At 39.2% G+C, this 17,034-nt stretch overlaps 1 protein-coding gene across 1 annotated transcript in view; it reads left to right on the forward strand.

The window, feature by feature from the left end:
• Positions 1-17,034, forward strand: part of CTNND2 (catenin delta 2) — a 473,749-nt gene that overhangs the window by 373,176 nt on the left and 83,539 nt on the right. Inside the window, 2 exon segments of the mRNA XM_014453371.2 lie at positions 6,098-6,271; positions 15,082-15,232. Of these exon segments, the coding sequence (XP_014308857.2) occupies positions 6,098-6,271; positions 15,082-15,232 (325 nt within the window).

Raw genomic sequence — 17,034 nt, forward strand, 5'->3', positions numbered from 1 at the left:
TGTGAGGCACAGCACGGGGGCCTAATTGTGCCAGTGTCTGGAGTAGGCACACTCCCAGCCTCCCTCCCACCTCTTCCTAAGGGAAAGGTGTGCCCCTTAGCAAAGCTATCTCTGAGGTTTTGTTGTTTTGTTTTGAGTGTGTTTTCTTAAAGCTTTGTTCAGAAAACACATCCCCGCCTCTGCTTTAATACAGGTTTCTAATCTCGCAAATGCAAACCCCCTCCTATCTTCTGCAAGCCAAGCCTGGAGACAGTGTATGCCCCAGAAATACAGCTCATTGGCCATCCTCTCTCACCTGCATCCTTCGCTGCTCTGCACAGCTCACCCCCCGGTAGCTGACAGCTTCTGAACAGCCCGAAGGGGAATTCAGACACCTGAGTTACCCTTTCCTTTGAAATCCCCAAGAGTCAACACAAGAATCATTATTTATTCTGTCTTTTTACAGTTGCTTGGAGTTTTTTGTGGGGTTTTTGTTTTGTTTTGTTTTTAATAACCATCACTTCTATTCCCTGTCTCCCTCCCCCCAACCCCATCTGAAAAAGCTGGAAGTGATAATGAAACACTGTAAAGACAAAATCAATTCTTAACTCTGCTGTTCAGACCAAGTGAAGCAAGAATGGCAGACGGTGGATGAACTTGTGTCTAGGTCACTGCTTTTTAATGTACTCAGTACCGACTGCAGCCTAATTCACCCAAACCCTGCATGAGAGAAATCCCCTGACAGTGTACCTTCCTAGAGCCATCTCACAGCCATCTTCTCTTCCTGTGACATGTGGCTTCTCCTGGGAGGAAGAGTAGGATTTAAAATAGGAATGCTTCCTATGACTGCAGAATCACTCCCTTTGTCTTGCAATATCACCAGACCCTGGTTTATCTCACTGAAATCTCTGAAAAATAAAAGCCTGCCCATGTGTATTGATTGCAGTGGCCCCTCCTTGGTAGAGAAATCTAGGCAATAGAGATGCATTCTGCTGATGAAGAGGCCTTTTTGTTTGTGTTGCAGGATACAGTTCAGCTGTAAAAGCTCTCTTCTTTGCATAGACATGAATGGCTGTGACATGTGCGAGGAGCAACGTGTTTTAGCATTTCTCCTGGAATGTAAAGCCTTCTCTTGATTAGGAGAGCTCTTCCCGTTTGTACCTCCAAGGTACCCAGCCCAGTGCATTGGAGATGGCGACTGGAGCAGGTGTAAACTCCTTCTCAGGAGAGGAGCTGAAGTCCTCTTGTTAATTCTCATTCAAAAGGGGTTTTGATGAATGTGATCATTCAAGTGGTCTCGTGAGCTGCCATCCCTTAAAGGACCCCAGTGTACAAAGCCTCATTGTAAAGTGTATGGACATCTTTACTTTCTACTTTTTGAACTTTCTGATTTTTATCCCCAAGTCACATCTTTCTCTTCCTATAAGGAGCAATGGCTTCCACTATTCCATCCTCCAGCCAACTAAGATAGAAATCTTTTAAATGGAATTTAAGCCCTAGAGGGAAGCAAAAGTATTAAAAGCAAATCAAAGGAAAGCTTTTTCCTTTTATTTTATTTTTTTAACCCACACATTGAACACATCCCCTCACCTATGTGATTTTCTTCCTAAGCAGACATTTCTTGTAGGGGCCAGCGTGTCTGTCCCTCCGTGCCTGCCTGGGACCATATCAGAAAGCACCGCATCCAAATTTCAGCAGCCCCTTGGCTTCCAAACTGGGAGCGTGTTATTCTCTTCTTTTCTAATAAGGTTTGAGCATTACCTTCTTGGAGAGATCATATATATTCACAATTTTATACAAGTTTAGAAAGTGAGTGACATACACTGTTCACTGATTTGATTATTGACACTTGTTATACAGTCATGCATTTAAAGCCAGTGAAAAAAGTACTGAGAACATGTTCTCGAGGGTGGCACTATTTGGGAAGACAAATCAATCTGTTGGTTTGCTCTGTGCTCTACTGGCAACACAATCCTGCCACCCACTTTCCTTGTTTTGCTTCCATCCTGTGCCCAAGAGAGCACCCTGACAGAAGTCATGGTGTAGCTACAGGACCCCCCTAATACCAAGATTTCTTAGTCCTTTCTTAGTTACTGTCGCAGCCAGCTTGGGCTGCTATAACAAAATACTGTAAACTGGGGGGCTTAAACAACAAGCATTGTCACAGTTCTGGAGGCTGGAAGCCCAAGATCAAGGGACCAGCAAATTTGGTGTCTGTTGAGGGCCTTTTCCTGGTTCACAGGTGGTTGTCTTCTTGCTGTGTTCTCACAAGGCAGAAAGGGAAAACTCTGGTTTCTTCATCTCATGATAAGAACACTAGTCCCCTCGTGGGGGCTTCGCCCTCTTATCCTCATCTAAACCTAATCACCTCCCAAAGCCCCACCTCCAAACACCATCACATTGGAGATTAGGGCCTTGGCATGTGAGTCTTGGGCAGGCACACGCATTCAGGCCATGGTGTTATGCACAAAACATCTGAATCTTTAGCTTCATGAACTCTAACTGTATGCGCAAAATTTAAAATTCCTATCAACAAGAGAACGAAGAAGGGGAACTTTAAAGCTAAAGTGTGTTCTGTTATATTTTCCTACCTAACAACATAGGAATGACTTACACAAAATATCATTTGAACGTTGAAGTAATACCTTTAAGAATCGAGAACAGCTAGAACTTTTGCAAATTTTATCTGTTGGAATATAGCAGATGAAAATGAAAAATGTGCACAAAATTGAGGAACATTTATTTACCAAGTCTGAAGAGTAAAACTATGAGAAGAAAAGGGAATTTCCACTGCAAAGTTCCCCCACGCTAGAATAAAACTTCTTAAAATCACAAATGCCTTTCTCCTTTTTTGTTTGCTTTTACTTTAATCTCAGCTTGATATCTCAATTTAAACCTGATAAATGAAGATAAACACACAGCCATATGTTTATGTGTAAGGGGTGGGGGCGGGTTGTATGCCACAACCTGGCAATAGTACACATAATATAATCAAATATACTCAGCCAGCATTGCCCCTGTTGGTTTTTTGGAAATACTTTGTCCTCTTTGTTGTGCCCTGTCTTCATTACATAGAACATTCTCTCTCCTGACTTGATGACATTTTGCTTCTTTATATGTCACTTTCATATTTCAAGCTCTTAAAGAATTTTTATAATATACCCTCAAAATATAGTCTAAAATAAGTAGTTTGCGTAAGACTCACTGTGTTCTTAGGACCAGTGAGCTGGACGATCAGTTTTGACAGAGTTAAAGGTTTAGCCACTGCTTGCCTTAGTCCATGTGCCCATTCTGTAGAAATTTCAGGGTGGGTACCTCTTCTGTTTAAGTTTATAAATGACATATTTCCTCTCTGGTAGAAGAGTTGCATAGCCGTGATTTCTCCGGATCCTCGCTCTAGAAGAAGGGTAGCAGTGGAAGTTTGCATGTGCAGAACTGTTTCACGCCTTCAGTCCAACCCTGTCACCATCAATCTATAGTTCTACTATGTTGATTTTCTAGGCAACATAACATCAAGTATGTTAGCACAATTCTTAAGATTCTGTTCTTTTTATGGGTAGTGAAAAACAGTTTCTTAATGGGTAGTTGATACTTCTTAGCTCAAGAGTCTGAATAAAGTACCCAGATGAAGGCCAGATCCATTGACTGATTTGAAACCGTTCTTTTTCTTCGAAGTTGACGGGCCAGAGTGCCATCAACGTTATGAAATAGCAGAGAATCCCCTTTGAATTCCATCTCTAGCTGCCATCAAAGATGATCCCTGTCATATTGGTTTTCCTTTTATTTCCTTCAGGTTCTCTATGTAACCCTTAACAAAGGATTGTAATGGAAGGTATTTAAGAGCTACGTAGATCGCATGTCAGAGCACAAGGAAATTGTGTATGATTTAGCCATTTATCCTAAATGACTAAATAAAACTTCCATTTTATTGCGCAGAAGTTAGAAAAGTAGAACAAGATGGAACCCAGCAAACACAACCCAGCTGCCTTTTGCTCTTCGTAGAGTTTGACTGTCACATATTGTAATGAGCATGCAAATACTGTATATCTTTTGCTACTGTTATTTTAGCTCTGACATGAGAGAGAAATTTCATCTATGTTAGGCTCTAAATTCTATAGTCTGATTTTTCTCAATATTATTAAATATTTGTATGAAAAGGATACTTTAAAAGATAGAAGATGATAAAATAAAAACCCAAATGAAATAATTTTCCATTTCCTGTTGCACTAGCAAATAGATTCAGTACCCCAAGCTGGTTTCATTTAAGAAGTCAGTATCACCCCTCTTTCATCATCAACATCAACAAACCTACTTTCCTTGTGCTGTGTTTCTATCCAAAGGAGTGGGCCAGTCTCAAATAGTGAACCACATGCACTGTTACAAGACTGGTTCACTTTCATTTTTTAAAAAGTGTATTTAAAAGACATGTGCTGGTTTCATTGATAGGCTGTGCACAGATGCAAATTCATCTTTGAATGGTTTAGAAGTGGCTTTGGTTAAAAACAACACAAGAATATTCCTACATTGAGTGTTCTTGTTAGAAAGTTGAAATTGAGTGACATTCTTACTGAAAAAGACCTTTAATGGGATGTCCAACATCCATCTGTGGGATGTCATTCATCTCTGAGATTTAGCCTTGACTTAAACTAAGCTGTATCATAACTGAGAAATAGAAAGCTTGAGTTTTCAGGGTTGCTTTTTTTAAAATAAATGATGAAATTCTTGAAATTATTTATGACCGTGAAATAACTTTACATTATCTCTATCAACACTTCCTTTTTTATGTTAAAGGATATGAAGTAAGCCTATATTTTCTTCCAGTAAAATTTTCAGACCTTACACAGATTCTGAAATATAGTTGTAATTTTGTATTTATACGTACATGTATATATACACTGCACATATATGTACAGAACATATCTGTGAGAAAGCGCAGTGTATCACATTTAGACTATATTTATTTTAAGCATCATCAATAAACACAAATAAAGCAGTTAAATAACTTAGTAAGTACTTCACCCTAAAATTAAGGGTTATTTTGTTTTACTGTGATTCTTCTCAAAAGTAAACATGGGAATATTTTTTCTATACATAGAGTTTATTTCATGTCTACCCTCATATTACTCGTTGCCTTTATTTTTCACAAAAGACAAAGGCTGTGTATAATCAAAGATCAGAATCAATAGTACAGTTTTTTATATTTTAAATAAAAGTAACACAACAAAAAATTTTAAATGTAGAAAAAATGAAAAACAGTTTATTAATAAGTTTTTATTTCATTACATGGTTTTATGATGCATTTTACATGCTATAAAGCACAAACCCATACCAATTTGTATACTGCTGTGTTCATTTAACTGTTAATGTAATCATTTGCCCAAGTTGCTACAAGTTCTTTAAAATTATTCTTTTTAATGGACTACTGATATGCCTTTGTGCAATAAGCTATAATTTCCAATTTCTTTGTAATTAATTTTCAACCACAGATTTTTCTGTTATATATTAGATTCAATTCAAAGCAAACTTAACTACCAGAATTGATAAAAGATCTAGTGTGCCTATACTATGCTAATGCATCTAATAAACCATAGCAATTTTCTCTTTTGTTTATTCTGTCTTTTGATTGAAGCCTATAGATACAATGATAGTACTGAAAATCAAACAAGTTATGTAGGAATTTATCAGAGTTCACACTTATCCATAAGAAGTGAAGGCATTTGATTATTACTAACTATAGTATGTCAGTGGTATGCTAACTATAAAATAAGCCACTTTGATCTGTAACCTTCTTTTTCGCTGCCCACTCGAAATCAATCCATCTCTTCTTCCTTCCTGTAGCAATGGCCTAGAATTGTTCTCAGGGAGCTTATCCATTCTACTGCCAGTTACGTTCACTTTTGTCCAAGTTCCAACCCCATTCACCCTCCATCATAAGCTCCTGGTGGGCAGGAATGGCCCGCCGCTTTTTGGACAGCTACTGCATTACCCTACATGCCAAACATGTTCACCAAATGTTATGACACCCTGGTTTTGTTATGGTCTGTAATGTTTACAGAAGGCAATATTGGGAAGTGTAATGGTGTTAAAGATGTTTACTCTCTTATTTTTCTTCCTCCAGTGGGATGGAGTAGGACCTCTTCCCGACTGTGCAGAACCACCAAAAGGGATCCAGATGCTGTGGCACCCATCAATAGTCAAACCCTACCTCACACTGCTCTCTGAGTGCTCAAATGCAGACACGCTGGAAGGGGCGGCAGGCGCCCTGCAGAACTTGGCTGCAGGGAGCTGGAAGGTATGACTAGTTCGTTACCATAAAAAAGAAATCTGGGATTATGAGCACGACCTTAGAAAAAAGCAGAAGTCCAGTTTTGAGGAATGCAATTCTAATGAAGTTTTTGAGGATGTGAGAGAAAGACCAGTTACACTGAACTGTGGGACTTAGAAAAGGTATTCCTTTGAAAAATTCTCCTTAAGGGCTCAGGGATCCTTGAAGATCAGTACAAAGCACAGGCGGCTAGATGTAAGTGTACTAGTCGTCATTGAAAATGCCGTGATGTGCTCTCCATTCTGCTTGTGCAGCTGAGCTACTTGGTTTTCAGAGGAGACTGGGACATGCTGACACTTTGCAAAACACTGTTGTTGGCTGTTAAGGGAGCTAATACCCAAACATCTTGTATGCAAACTCATGTGATTGCTGTAATGTTATATAGGTGGTCCTGTTCCCAGAGGAAAAGAAGGTCTTGAATTTTTAAATTATTGGCTTTCAGAGAAGAGTAGTATTGCTAGTTATCTTTGGCAAAAATTTTAAAGTAAAACAAATATTTGATTGGGAATATTAGAGTTCTTATAAACACACACTGATTGGTTTTCACAGAAAATGTCCATGACCTTCATTTTGGGTAGGAAGAGATTCACCATAGCAAAGAATTCTTGAATTTGATCACTAATTATTACATGAGCTAACTCACCTTATTGCATAAAAAAGTGTAACTTCTTAGAAGAATGAGTGCATATAGGGAAAAATATCAAAAGAGGACGTTTGGGCATCTGCCATCCATTTTTCATTCATATACTATTAAAGCCTTAGTTTGAAATATGCATAATCACTCTTTTAACATTTTATTGAAAACAATGTTAATATAGACACATAACTACAGATATTTCTCAGAAGCTTAGTACTATAGGCACCACACATACTGGCCTCAGCATTGTCATACAATCACACCCTCTCTTCTTATTATACCTCCCAATGTCTGGCTTCTTGTCATATCTCTCTCTCTCTCTCTCTCTCTCTCTCTCTCTCTCTCTCTCTCTCTCACACACACACACACACACACACACACACACCAATGCACCTCTCTCTCTCTCTCTCTCTCTCTCTCTCTCTCTCTCTTCTTGTCATCTCTCTCTCTCTTTCTGTGTGTGTGTGTGTGTTTGAGAGAGAGAGAGAGAGAGAGAGAGAGAGAGAGAGAGAGAGAGATCCTTTGTTTCCATTGCTTCAGTTTTGGCAGTAGCACTGCCTTCTCTCTCAGGTGTGACCTCCCAACTTTGGGGGCCTAGTCTCTGACAATATTTCCCAGGATCTGGCTACTGATGCCTGAGAGGCTCACCCCTTCTTCTTTTGAGAGTCTGAGGAATGAACATATTATCCCTTTCCTCCCCTGCTCATAGGCATCCCTAATGTTGTACTGGGGGAATTTAGGTTGGGGGAGAGGAAGTGAAGTTGTCACTTGCTTTCAACCATAGAAAAGTTTCAAAAGCAGAGTCACGTCAGGCAGAATTCTAGAGACTAGTTTTGTATGAGTAGAAAAGAGATAATAATGGAGATCATTTCCTTGAACTAACCCTTAGATTTTACCTCCCTCTAAATTTAGGAGGCTTTGACTCAAGTCTCAATTCAAACATAGACTCTACCTCTTCTGATCTTTGTGACCCTTAGGCAAATTGTAGCACCTCCTTATGTTCTCAGGTGTGTCATCTCTGAACAGAGAAGATTGTGGATGCTTCACGTCACATCCTGCAGGCCAGTCATGACACTGGATACAAAGAGGAGAGCAGGATGTCATTGGCCAAGTGGTTCTCAGTATATACGGCCAAGAGCACTTGGTGGCTACAAGTCCCCACCCAGCTCCCAAGTTAGAGGACTGACCAGATGGGCATGAGAAAGTGAGCTCTGGCCAATAGCCATGAGTCTAACCTAAACCACACAGCATCTAGGTGGTAGCAAATCAAGTATGCCATCTTGAACCTATATTTTAGTGAATTATTATTTCCTTTAAGAAATACTTAGATTCTTATGACAATTTAAAAAATGGAGACATACCTTTGAGGTCTAGACGATTTTAAATGCAAGACTACAACCTCTGCTTTAAAAATTAAAATCTATGTTCCACATATTCAAAAAGTTAATTGGAACCAATGGAAATATATTAAAGATCCAAATAACTTCTAAAGTTAATGTACAATGTTTGAAACAAAAATGCATGGAAATGGCAATTAACAGCATATAGATAATGCAGAAGAAAAGATTAGTGAACTAGAAAACATCAGTGGAAACTATACAAAATGAAACACAGAAAAAAATGTACAGTGGCCTGTTGTATGTGTAGTTGTGGTCCCCAAATGAGAGGAGAGATAAAGGAAGAAGAAAACAGAAAAAAATTATTTGAAAATTTAATTACTGAAAAATGTTTAAATTTAATGAAACCCGTACACTCACAGATTCAAGCAGCTTATGGGACACCAAGCACAAGAAATATGAAGAAACTGTATCAAGGTACATCATAATCAAATTGTTCAAAATCAGTAGTAAAGAGAAAATCTTAAAAGCAGCCAGAGGAAAAAAAAAGAAATGTTATGTACTAAGAACTGCACCACATCTAACATCAAAATTAAGGATCAGTGTCACCAATTATTCGTTTAGGTATAGAAGTCTTTACCGAGCTGCTAAGAATGTCCTCTAGAAAGGAATCTGGTCTGTAAACACTTTAAAGGCAGAAGCCAAGTCCCATGTATTTCTTTGTACCTGTTCATCCCTGTGACAGAAAAGTGTTATGGGAAAACTATGTTCTTTTCAGTTTCCAAACTCATCAGTGCTTTGCAGGCTGCAGGTTTTGATAGCATTTCCCAGTCCCACAGCTCCTGCAGGTTGAACGTTCTGTTTAAATTACCAGGCTCTGTGTCATAGCGGAGGTATGTCTGGGTCTTTAGGTACTTGGAATAAGAAAATAATAAGATTAAAAATTTTATGCTATTTTGATATTCAAAAATTCCTACTTTGGATTATAAAATAAGAATTATGGATAAACAATCATAAATTTTTTTCAATATTTTCTGGTAATAATATCCTGCTGACTGTTTTCAGTGCATAAACCTGCCCATTAGTTCAGCACAGTTATCCCCAGTGTGAAATGTATCCCCACATATTGAGTAGACACTTATTTGGTAATTTTTTCCCATTACTAATAGAAACTAGTAAGGAGCAGATGAAGTCAGTATCACAAAAATTATTCTGTATTTTCAACAGAGTTTAACAACTATGGCCATCAGATTTCCCAGTCCACATCAGATTAAAAAAAGCAAGGAGTGCCTCTTATAAAGAGGCATAAAGATCTGCCTAAGAAGGGAGAGTAAATACTGTGATGGCAAAGAGAAAAGACAAAAGAATTAGAAAAAAACTACAAGGTAGCAAGAGAGGAAAACTGCCAGAGGCCATTCAGTGTCTTGGCTGTTGCATATATTCTAATAACTGATACTCCTAATGCTGACCCTCTGAAATGAAAAAAATGTTAAATTATTACTAATAATTTTAAAAGACAGAAATCATTTTAGAAATCTTTCCCTCCCAGTGATTAAAGTAGAATTTTGACTCTCAGAATGTCAGCCTTACTTATAAAGCACTAACCTTCCTTATTCTGTAACTTTAGTCAAATGGAATGGTCCTCAGGCAGAGCAGGGGACTGCTAAAGAATATTTGTGTGCAGTTAAAAGTGTATGTGCTTCCATAAGAGCTTTACTATAAAAATGCAAATACACAGGCATGCATAAAAGACAATTACATTATCATCATCTGTTGTGTAATTTATTAATTTATCATATTAAATGATAAAGGATTATGTGGGTAGGAAAGATAATCCATAGGGATGATTCGAGAAAATCTTCATTAAGCCAAACACTGATAAATTGTTATAATTTTTAAATGACTGAGAACAACTTGTACAAAAAATAAGTAAATCTTTACTTTAAAAAAAGATTTCACTTAAGAAAAAATATTAAGTAAAAGATTAAATTAAGATACACAATAGCCTCAATTTTTGTATAGACAGTGTTACTATCCGAAACCTAGAATTTCAAGAATGTGATTTCATAGCGACTGTTGAAATTTAGTGACTTTTTTTTAGTGTCCTTAACTTTTTATGACCCAAACGAAAGCAGAAATGTGAAGGTAAAACACCAGTATTTTGCATAGAGATTGCTTTTTATAGACCTCATCTCCCAAAACAATAATTACTCTTTATGGGGAGATCATGCACAGTCCTTTTATGTGACAAGTTGACTAGCAAACACATCTTCATAATGGCCCTAAATACTTTTTACACTTTAAAACCCTCATTACTTGGTTTATGAGCATCAGAAAAACATAATAGCATTGTGGCAGAAGCAAAGTGATAAATGTTTTTCATAGCCAATGTGGAATTCAGTTACCTTTTCCTCTTTTACAGTACAATGATGTTTTGGTCACAGAATAATAAAACTATTAGATATAGTAGGTTAAAGATTTGTAAAAATGTGACCAAATGTTCCTTGAACTCTCATTTATGGGTTATTTCTATTGTAATTGAACTTTGTGAAAACCCAGGGTTTGAACTGTAGAAATATATCTGCACTTGCTATTAAGCCAAACATTTTAGATATCTTTGTTTAGTCAACTTTCCCCCTAAAATGTGACTATTGTCAAGACTATTATTTCCTCATTTACTTTTAAAATAAGGTAGACTAAATAGATATTTGAATATTAATTTTTAATATTTGATGAGCTATCATAATAGCAACATAGATGTAGTGAAAACAGAATCTTCTGCCATGTGGCCCAAATGAATAAAAAAATAAGAGAACTGAGAAATTTGAGACTCATCCCTAGAGACCCTGGTCAACAGCCTCAAGAAAGATGCTGAATTGAGCATAGCTTAGTTGTTCTCAGGGCTGAATTGAAATGTCCAAGTCTTCCATTGCCAATATTCAAGGGTGTTTAACTCGGGAGTTTAGAGGAGGGCCAAATGAGTTATTGAAACACTAAAATAATAACATGAGTTATTAGACCAAGATTAATTGGTGAATTTGCAAAGAATTATATCACTAGGATTGCAGATGTATGTAATTTACACTTGTCTTTTTGAGATGCAGAAGAGAAGGGTAGTCAGGCACACTGACTCTAGGGCAGTGCTTCCTGGGTTCAAGACCCGGTCAAGCAGCCGCAGGCTGAGGCACCTTGCTCTGCCTCCCTATTCTCATCTGTAAAGTGGGAATAACACTAGCACATACTTCACAGGGATGAGATGAGGATTACGTGAATTAATACATGTAAAAAAATAGAACTGTGCCTGGCATTTGGTTAAGTGTTAGGTTTCTTATAGTTGAGATTGTTATGAGGGCTTATCACTCTCCTGAGGTCCTCATTGGGAAAGCATTTCTGCAGGAGAAATTTGGGTCACATTTTTGTGCTGTTTTCTCCCGGACCAGCTCTTTTTTCTCCATCTTCTCTTTGTCATTCTCCCCCCTCCCCTTCCTACTCCTCTTCCTTCTCATCCTCTTGAATCATCAAGCATCCTCTCTTCCACTTGTGGGCCATTCTTCTCAGAAGCATCCTGGTCCATGCCTGATAGCTCCCCTCTCTGTACACATGTGCTCAGTGCAAAGTGCTCTCATGTTGCCCAAAGATTTTCACTTCAGCTGCAATGGGTTATGATACACGTTTCTCTCTTGTTCATGTAGTTATGCCAGTGGTACTCTTACTTTTGTTTAGATTACAAAACACTTGGCAACCCATGCACCTCTAACCACCACAGTGGATGATTCCAAGGCAACTGACTTCTCTTTTGGAAAACTCTATAGGAACCTCATGGTTCTGTATTGAGTGTACCTGAAACCATACCTCATTTCCCAATAACACTGTCTGGTGACTTTCTCCTTTCCACCTCTAACTGGGGTTTACTCCTTTTTTGGTGGGTTACACTTTGGTCACACATTACCTCTGAGACTGGTCGATTGTTTGGCTGCTACTTAAAAGGCATCACTATCACCTATTTTTGCATGTCAAGAAATCTTGTGGAAACTTGCAACATGTTTTGAGTGAAATGTAAGTAATTTATTCTGAGTTGTCCTATTCTAAACTGATATTGGGAATTTTCCATACCATACAAAACTAAAAGTTTCAAAATAAAAGTTATTTTCTATGCAGCAATTGTAATAATACGAGTTGAAATCTGTTGTCTGGTTATCCCTTTTCACTTAGGGAGAACATACCACTGTTGACCATTTTATGATACCAAAAGGTGTATCTGTAACATTTTGGGCCATAGATAGCCTTTTTTTTTACTCTCAAATAAGTTCTCCACAAAGCTGAAGGACTCTCATTTATTTTCCAAACACTAAATCATCTTTCCATCCCACATGAGCAGGATATAATAGCTGGACTTCTAAAATGATACAATCGTAAATTTCCCTTCTTGGCTTATTTCAAATATGGCCAAGTTCTTCTCTATCAATGTTTAGAAGGATGGAGGGGAGGGGAGAGCAAGGCAGTGTCTGGGGGACTGAACACAGAGGATTAGGGGAGAGAGAATGAGATGCTGGCAGAGGAGGGAAAATTGTCAGCATCATAAAGAGAAGCAGATTTGGAGTAACAGGACTGGGGGTCAGGGGCACAGTTGACCCTGATGAGCAGGTTACTTAACAACGTTGCGCCTAGATTTCCTCGTCTATAAATAAGAATACTAATGCCACCTCCAGCGTCTTAGGGACTTAGAAGAGGTCACTAATGTTCAAACCAGCATCCTCAACTGGAATGAGGTGGTGCCGGGGAAGAGGCCATCTCTAGGGCCCATGCATCAGCCTGCCCAAGTTGCCAAGAACATTCCCACTATCTCCCAAAGGGCCAGCACATCTCCCCAGTATAAAGTCAATTGTTGATGTTCATCTCACAATTGGTAAACATTAAGCCTACCTTCTGATTTCCATTTTCTTCCTTTCTCTCACCTCCCTTCCTAGTTTTTAGGACGAACCCAACAATGCATGTGCTGCATAAGCTCAGGTTCCCCTGGGCCCTGGAGACCAGAGGTTTACAAGTCTAGTGGAGGCGGTAGATGAAAATCGTGTCTCAGCATTTCAAATTGAGAATTAAATTTCTAGTGGACATGAAAGAGGTTCTGTACTATGTTCACAGAGCACCTCCCTCCACATTGCAAGAAACAGCTTTCAAACCTGGATGTTTTTCCATGTCTAAGACTCCCTGACCACTCATTTTGCTGCTCCCTGAGAGCAGGTCTGTGAAATAGTTCATCGCAATCAAGAGATGCTTTAGTGATTCTAGCTGCTTCCCATCCCCTCAGGCTTTCCTGGAGTGGGGGCAAGGGAAAGATTATGGGACAAGTTGATGGTGACAAGAAACTATGTGAATGTGACTTCTAACGTAGGATGGGATGAAGTTGTGTGTTTTTTTAATCTCATATTTCATGCAGGGCTGGGCTGAGGATGTGGCAGGCATGGCGTATGCCCTACGTTCACTACCAGAGGGGGCTCCCTGCCTGCCACAGGTGAGAGCCAGCTCTGGGGTGTCTGCCCCAATGGGGAAGGGGGGTGGAGGGGCCTGGCGGGGGGGTTGGGGACTTTATTCCACCTTTGGTGGTCCCCTAGAGGACTCAACCACAGAATCCAAAACTTCCTGTCATGAATGTCATTTTCTTACATCCTAAATGAAAATATGACTGATTAAACCCTATATGGGTTGATTTTTATAGTGCACGCTCTTCTTTGGAACACTGTAAAATAGTATAAAGTGTATATGCAAATGTTGGAAGAATCTGGCCTTCATACATTCTGTGACATGGATTGGAATGCTTTATCATTCTGAATATTGCAAGTACATTTCAATAGTAAGATTAGGTGTGCTTCATTAAGATCAATAATCACCAACCCAAAACAAATTATATATCTTATATTATAGAGTAAACATGGAATTATGGCCCTAGACCAGTGATGGCGAACCTTTTGAGCTCGGCGTGTCAGCATTTTGAAAAACCCTAACTTAACTCTGGTGCCATGTCACATATAGAAATTTTTTGATATTTGCAACCATAGTAAAACAAAGACTTATATTTTTGATATTTATTTTATATATTTAAATGCCATTTAACAAAGAAAAATCAACCAAAAAAATGAGTTCGCGAGTCACCTCTGACACGCGTGTCATAGGTTCGCCATCACTGCCCTAGACACAACACATTTTGATCTAAATATTTTTTAGTTTATAATCTTTACTATTGATTTTTAATGTCATATTTACCTCTCCTCACCCCTACCTTTTTCTGACTTATTTAATCTTTATTATTCAGCAAAGAACTTACTGATGATATGTTTGGCAACTCATCTCTGTGCCCCACCTCCAAATTAAATCTCTGTTTTAAACCAATCACCCACACTCAATCTTTTATCATTTTCTATTTTTTCCAGGGCTCATTTTATTATTCCTCTGAATGTTAGTAGCCCCCCTTTCTGTCCCAAACCTTCACATCTCAAAGCATCAAGTATATACATCATGCGAATGGCTACAAATGGCTTTCCAATCTAAGGAAAAGAAAAGACTGGTACCAGAGAAGCAAAATGTGGCTAGCTGACTCACCCTGAAACCTTTCCCATATGTTGAAGGCAAAATATAACATGAAAACGTTTAAATACATGTCTAACCTATTCAACCTATTTTACAATTAGGTCTTGATAATTCAACCTTTTTGGTTCCTGCAAAGGACAGTCTGAAAACTGTACGTGCTATTTGCTCCTGGGTTTGCCTCCTCCATTCCTAAGGTCTTTGCCTTCATCTTTTCGCAGTGGTCAGTGTACATCCGAGCTGCTGTCCGGAAAGAGAAAGGCCTGCCCATCCTCGTGGAGCTGCTCCGAATAGATAACGACCGTGTGGTGTGCGCAGTGGCCACGGCGCTCCGGAACATGGCCCTGGACGTCCGAAATAAGGAGCTCATTGGTATGTTCTCTCCGATTCTCTCACAGTGTCTCCGTTTTTCAATGAAAATATTTCCTGGCAGGGTCCATGTGATTGAATCTACTCGCAGAACATATGTGCATGCAGAAATAGTGCATTTATTAGGGGCCACATTTTTCCTAGTCCTCCTAGCTTAAATCCAATGACCCGAATTATCTCTTAGAATTCAGAGGAAAATGCAATGTTTGTTGGCATTTCTAATCCTTGCAAATTAAAAACTATGCTCAGCACCAGATACCATCTTCCTGATCCTTTAAATCCCTGTCAAGCTCTTTATTTTCCATGTGGGGAGCAGGAATTGTAATGGGATCCACACCACTTAGCTTCTCCTCTTGAATGTGGCATTTATTTTGGATGAGACCATACTGGCTCTTTTATTGTTTGCTGAATCCTTTTCCTGTAATTTGGTATTCAAGGAATAGGGAGGATCTTTTATTAATGAACATTAAAGAGGTCAAACATTTGTCTATATATTCACCAAATATGCATCATGACCTATGTTGCCCCAGGCCTGTTCGAGGCCCAGAGATTATTACATCAATGAGCAAAGCAGACAGGAAGCCTGCCCTTGTGGAGTTTCCATCGGGAGAGCAGAGATGGACCATAAACAAGATGCACACATGAATCCCATTGTGTGTTAGGAACATTCTAGGGGGAAAATGGACCTGGGTAAAGGAGACAGTAATTAGTGAGGTTGCCATTTTTTAAACTGTGGTTAAATTCACATAACATACAATTAACCATTTTAAAACACCAAATAGGGAGGATCTTTTATTAATGAACATTAAATAGGTCAAACATTTGTCTATATATTCACCAAATATGTATCATGACCTATGTTGCCCCAGGCCTGTTCGAGGCCCAGATACCAAATTTCAAAACACTGTCAGCGCCCTGAGGAAAACCCTGTACTCATTGAGTAGTTACCCCCACTTTCCCCTCCTCCAGGTGCTGGCACTCTCCAATGTGTGCCCTGTTTCTATGGATTTTCCTACTCAGGAAGTTTCATGTAAATGGGATCATAGAATATGTGAGCTTTTGTGTTGGCTTCTTTCACTTAGCATAAGGAGTTGTGATTTTAAGTGAGATGTCAAGGTCAGGATGGGAGTTGTTGGGAAGGTAACATTTGAGCCATGACTTGAAGGAGGTAAGACTGGGCCATGTGGATATTTTGGGGGGGAGGGGGTAGAGCATCTACATTGAAGGAGCTGCCTCTGCAGAAGGCCCCCTAGAAGATCTGGAAGCAAGCCAGAGGGTTCAAGCCTTCATGGGACCTCGTGTTTATGGGGCAGTGAGTGGTAGGAGCCTGGCTGGAGAGGCCTCTTGTCCCTCCTTTTACAGTGGGTAGATGGGAGGCCAAGGATGATTGATGCCTAGAGAACCAAGGAACCACAGAGATCTACCTGGGAAGAGACACAAGTCTACCAAAGACCATCTTCCTAATGTAGGCATCTTGGATCAAAGACATCATTCCAGAGGTCATTGGTCAGTCAGTGCAGCAGGAAGCCTGGCAAGACTGAATACGGGTAATAGGTGTCAATGAAGGTCAAGCAGCAGGGAGCTAGACCACCCACCATGCCAAAGGCTCAAGGTATATAGCCTCTGGGAATCTGAGAGAAAGCAGGTGAGTGGGCCAAAGGGCAAGATTTTTTTTCTGGGGCAGTTGGAATACTAGGTGTGGATCCAAATTTCATACACGAATTTTACATAAATACATAGGTTCATTTTTGCTATTCAAATTCCTGAGCATGCCACACTAGGCCCTTTGCAATTTTTTCCTCCAT

The sequence above is a fragment of the Myotis lucifugus genome, unplaced genomic scaffold (assembly GCF_000147115.1).
Source record: "Myotis lucifugus unplaced genomic scaffold, Myoluc2.0 scaffold_0, whole genome shotgun sequence".
Taxonomy (NCBI): domain Eukaryota; kingdom Metazoa; phylum Chordata; class Mammalia; order Chiroptera; family Vespertilionidae; genus Myotis; species Myotis lucifugus.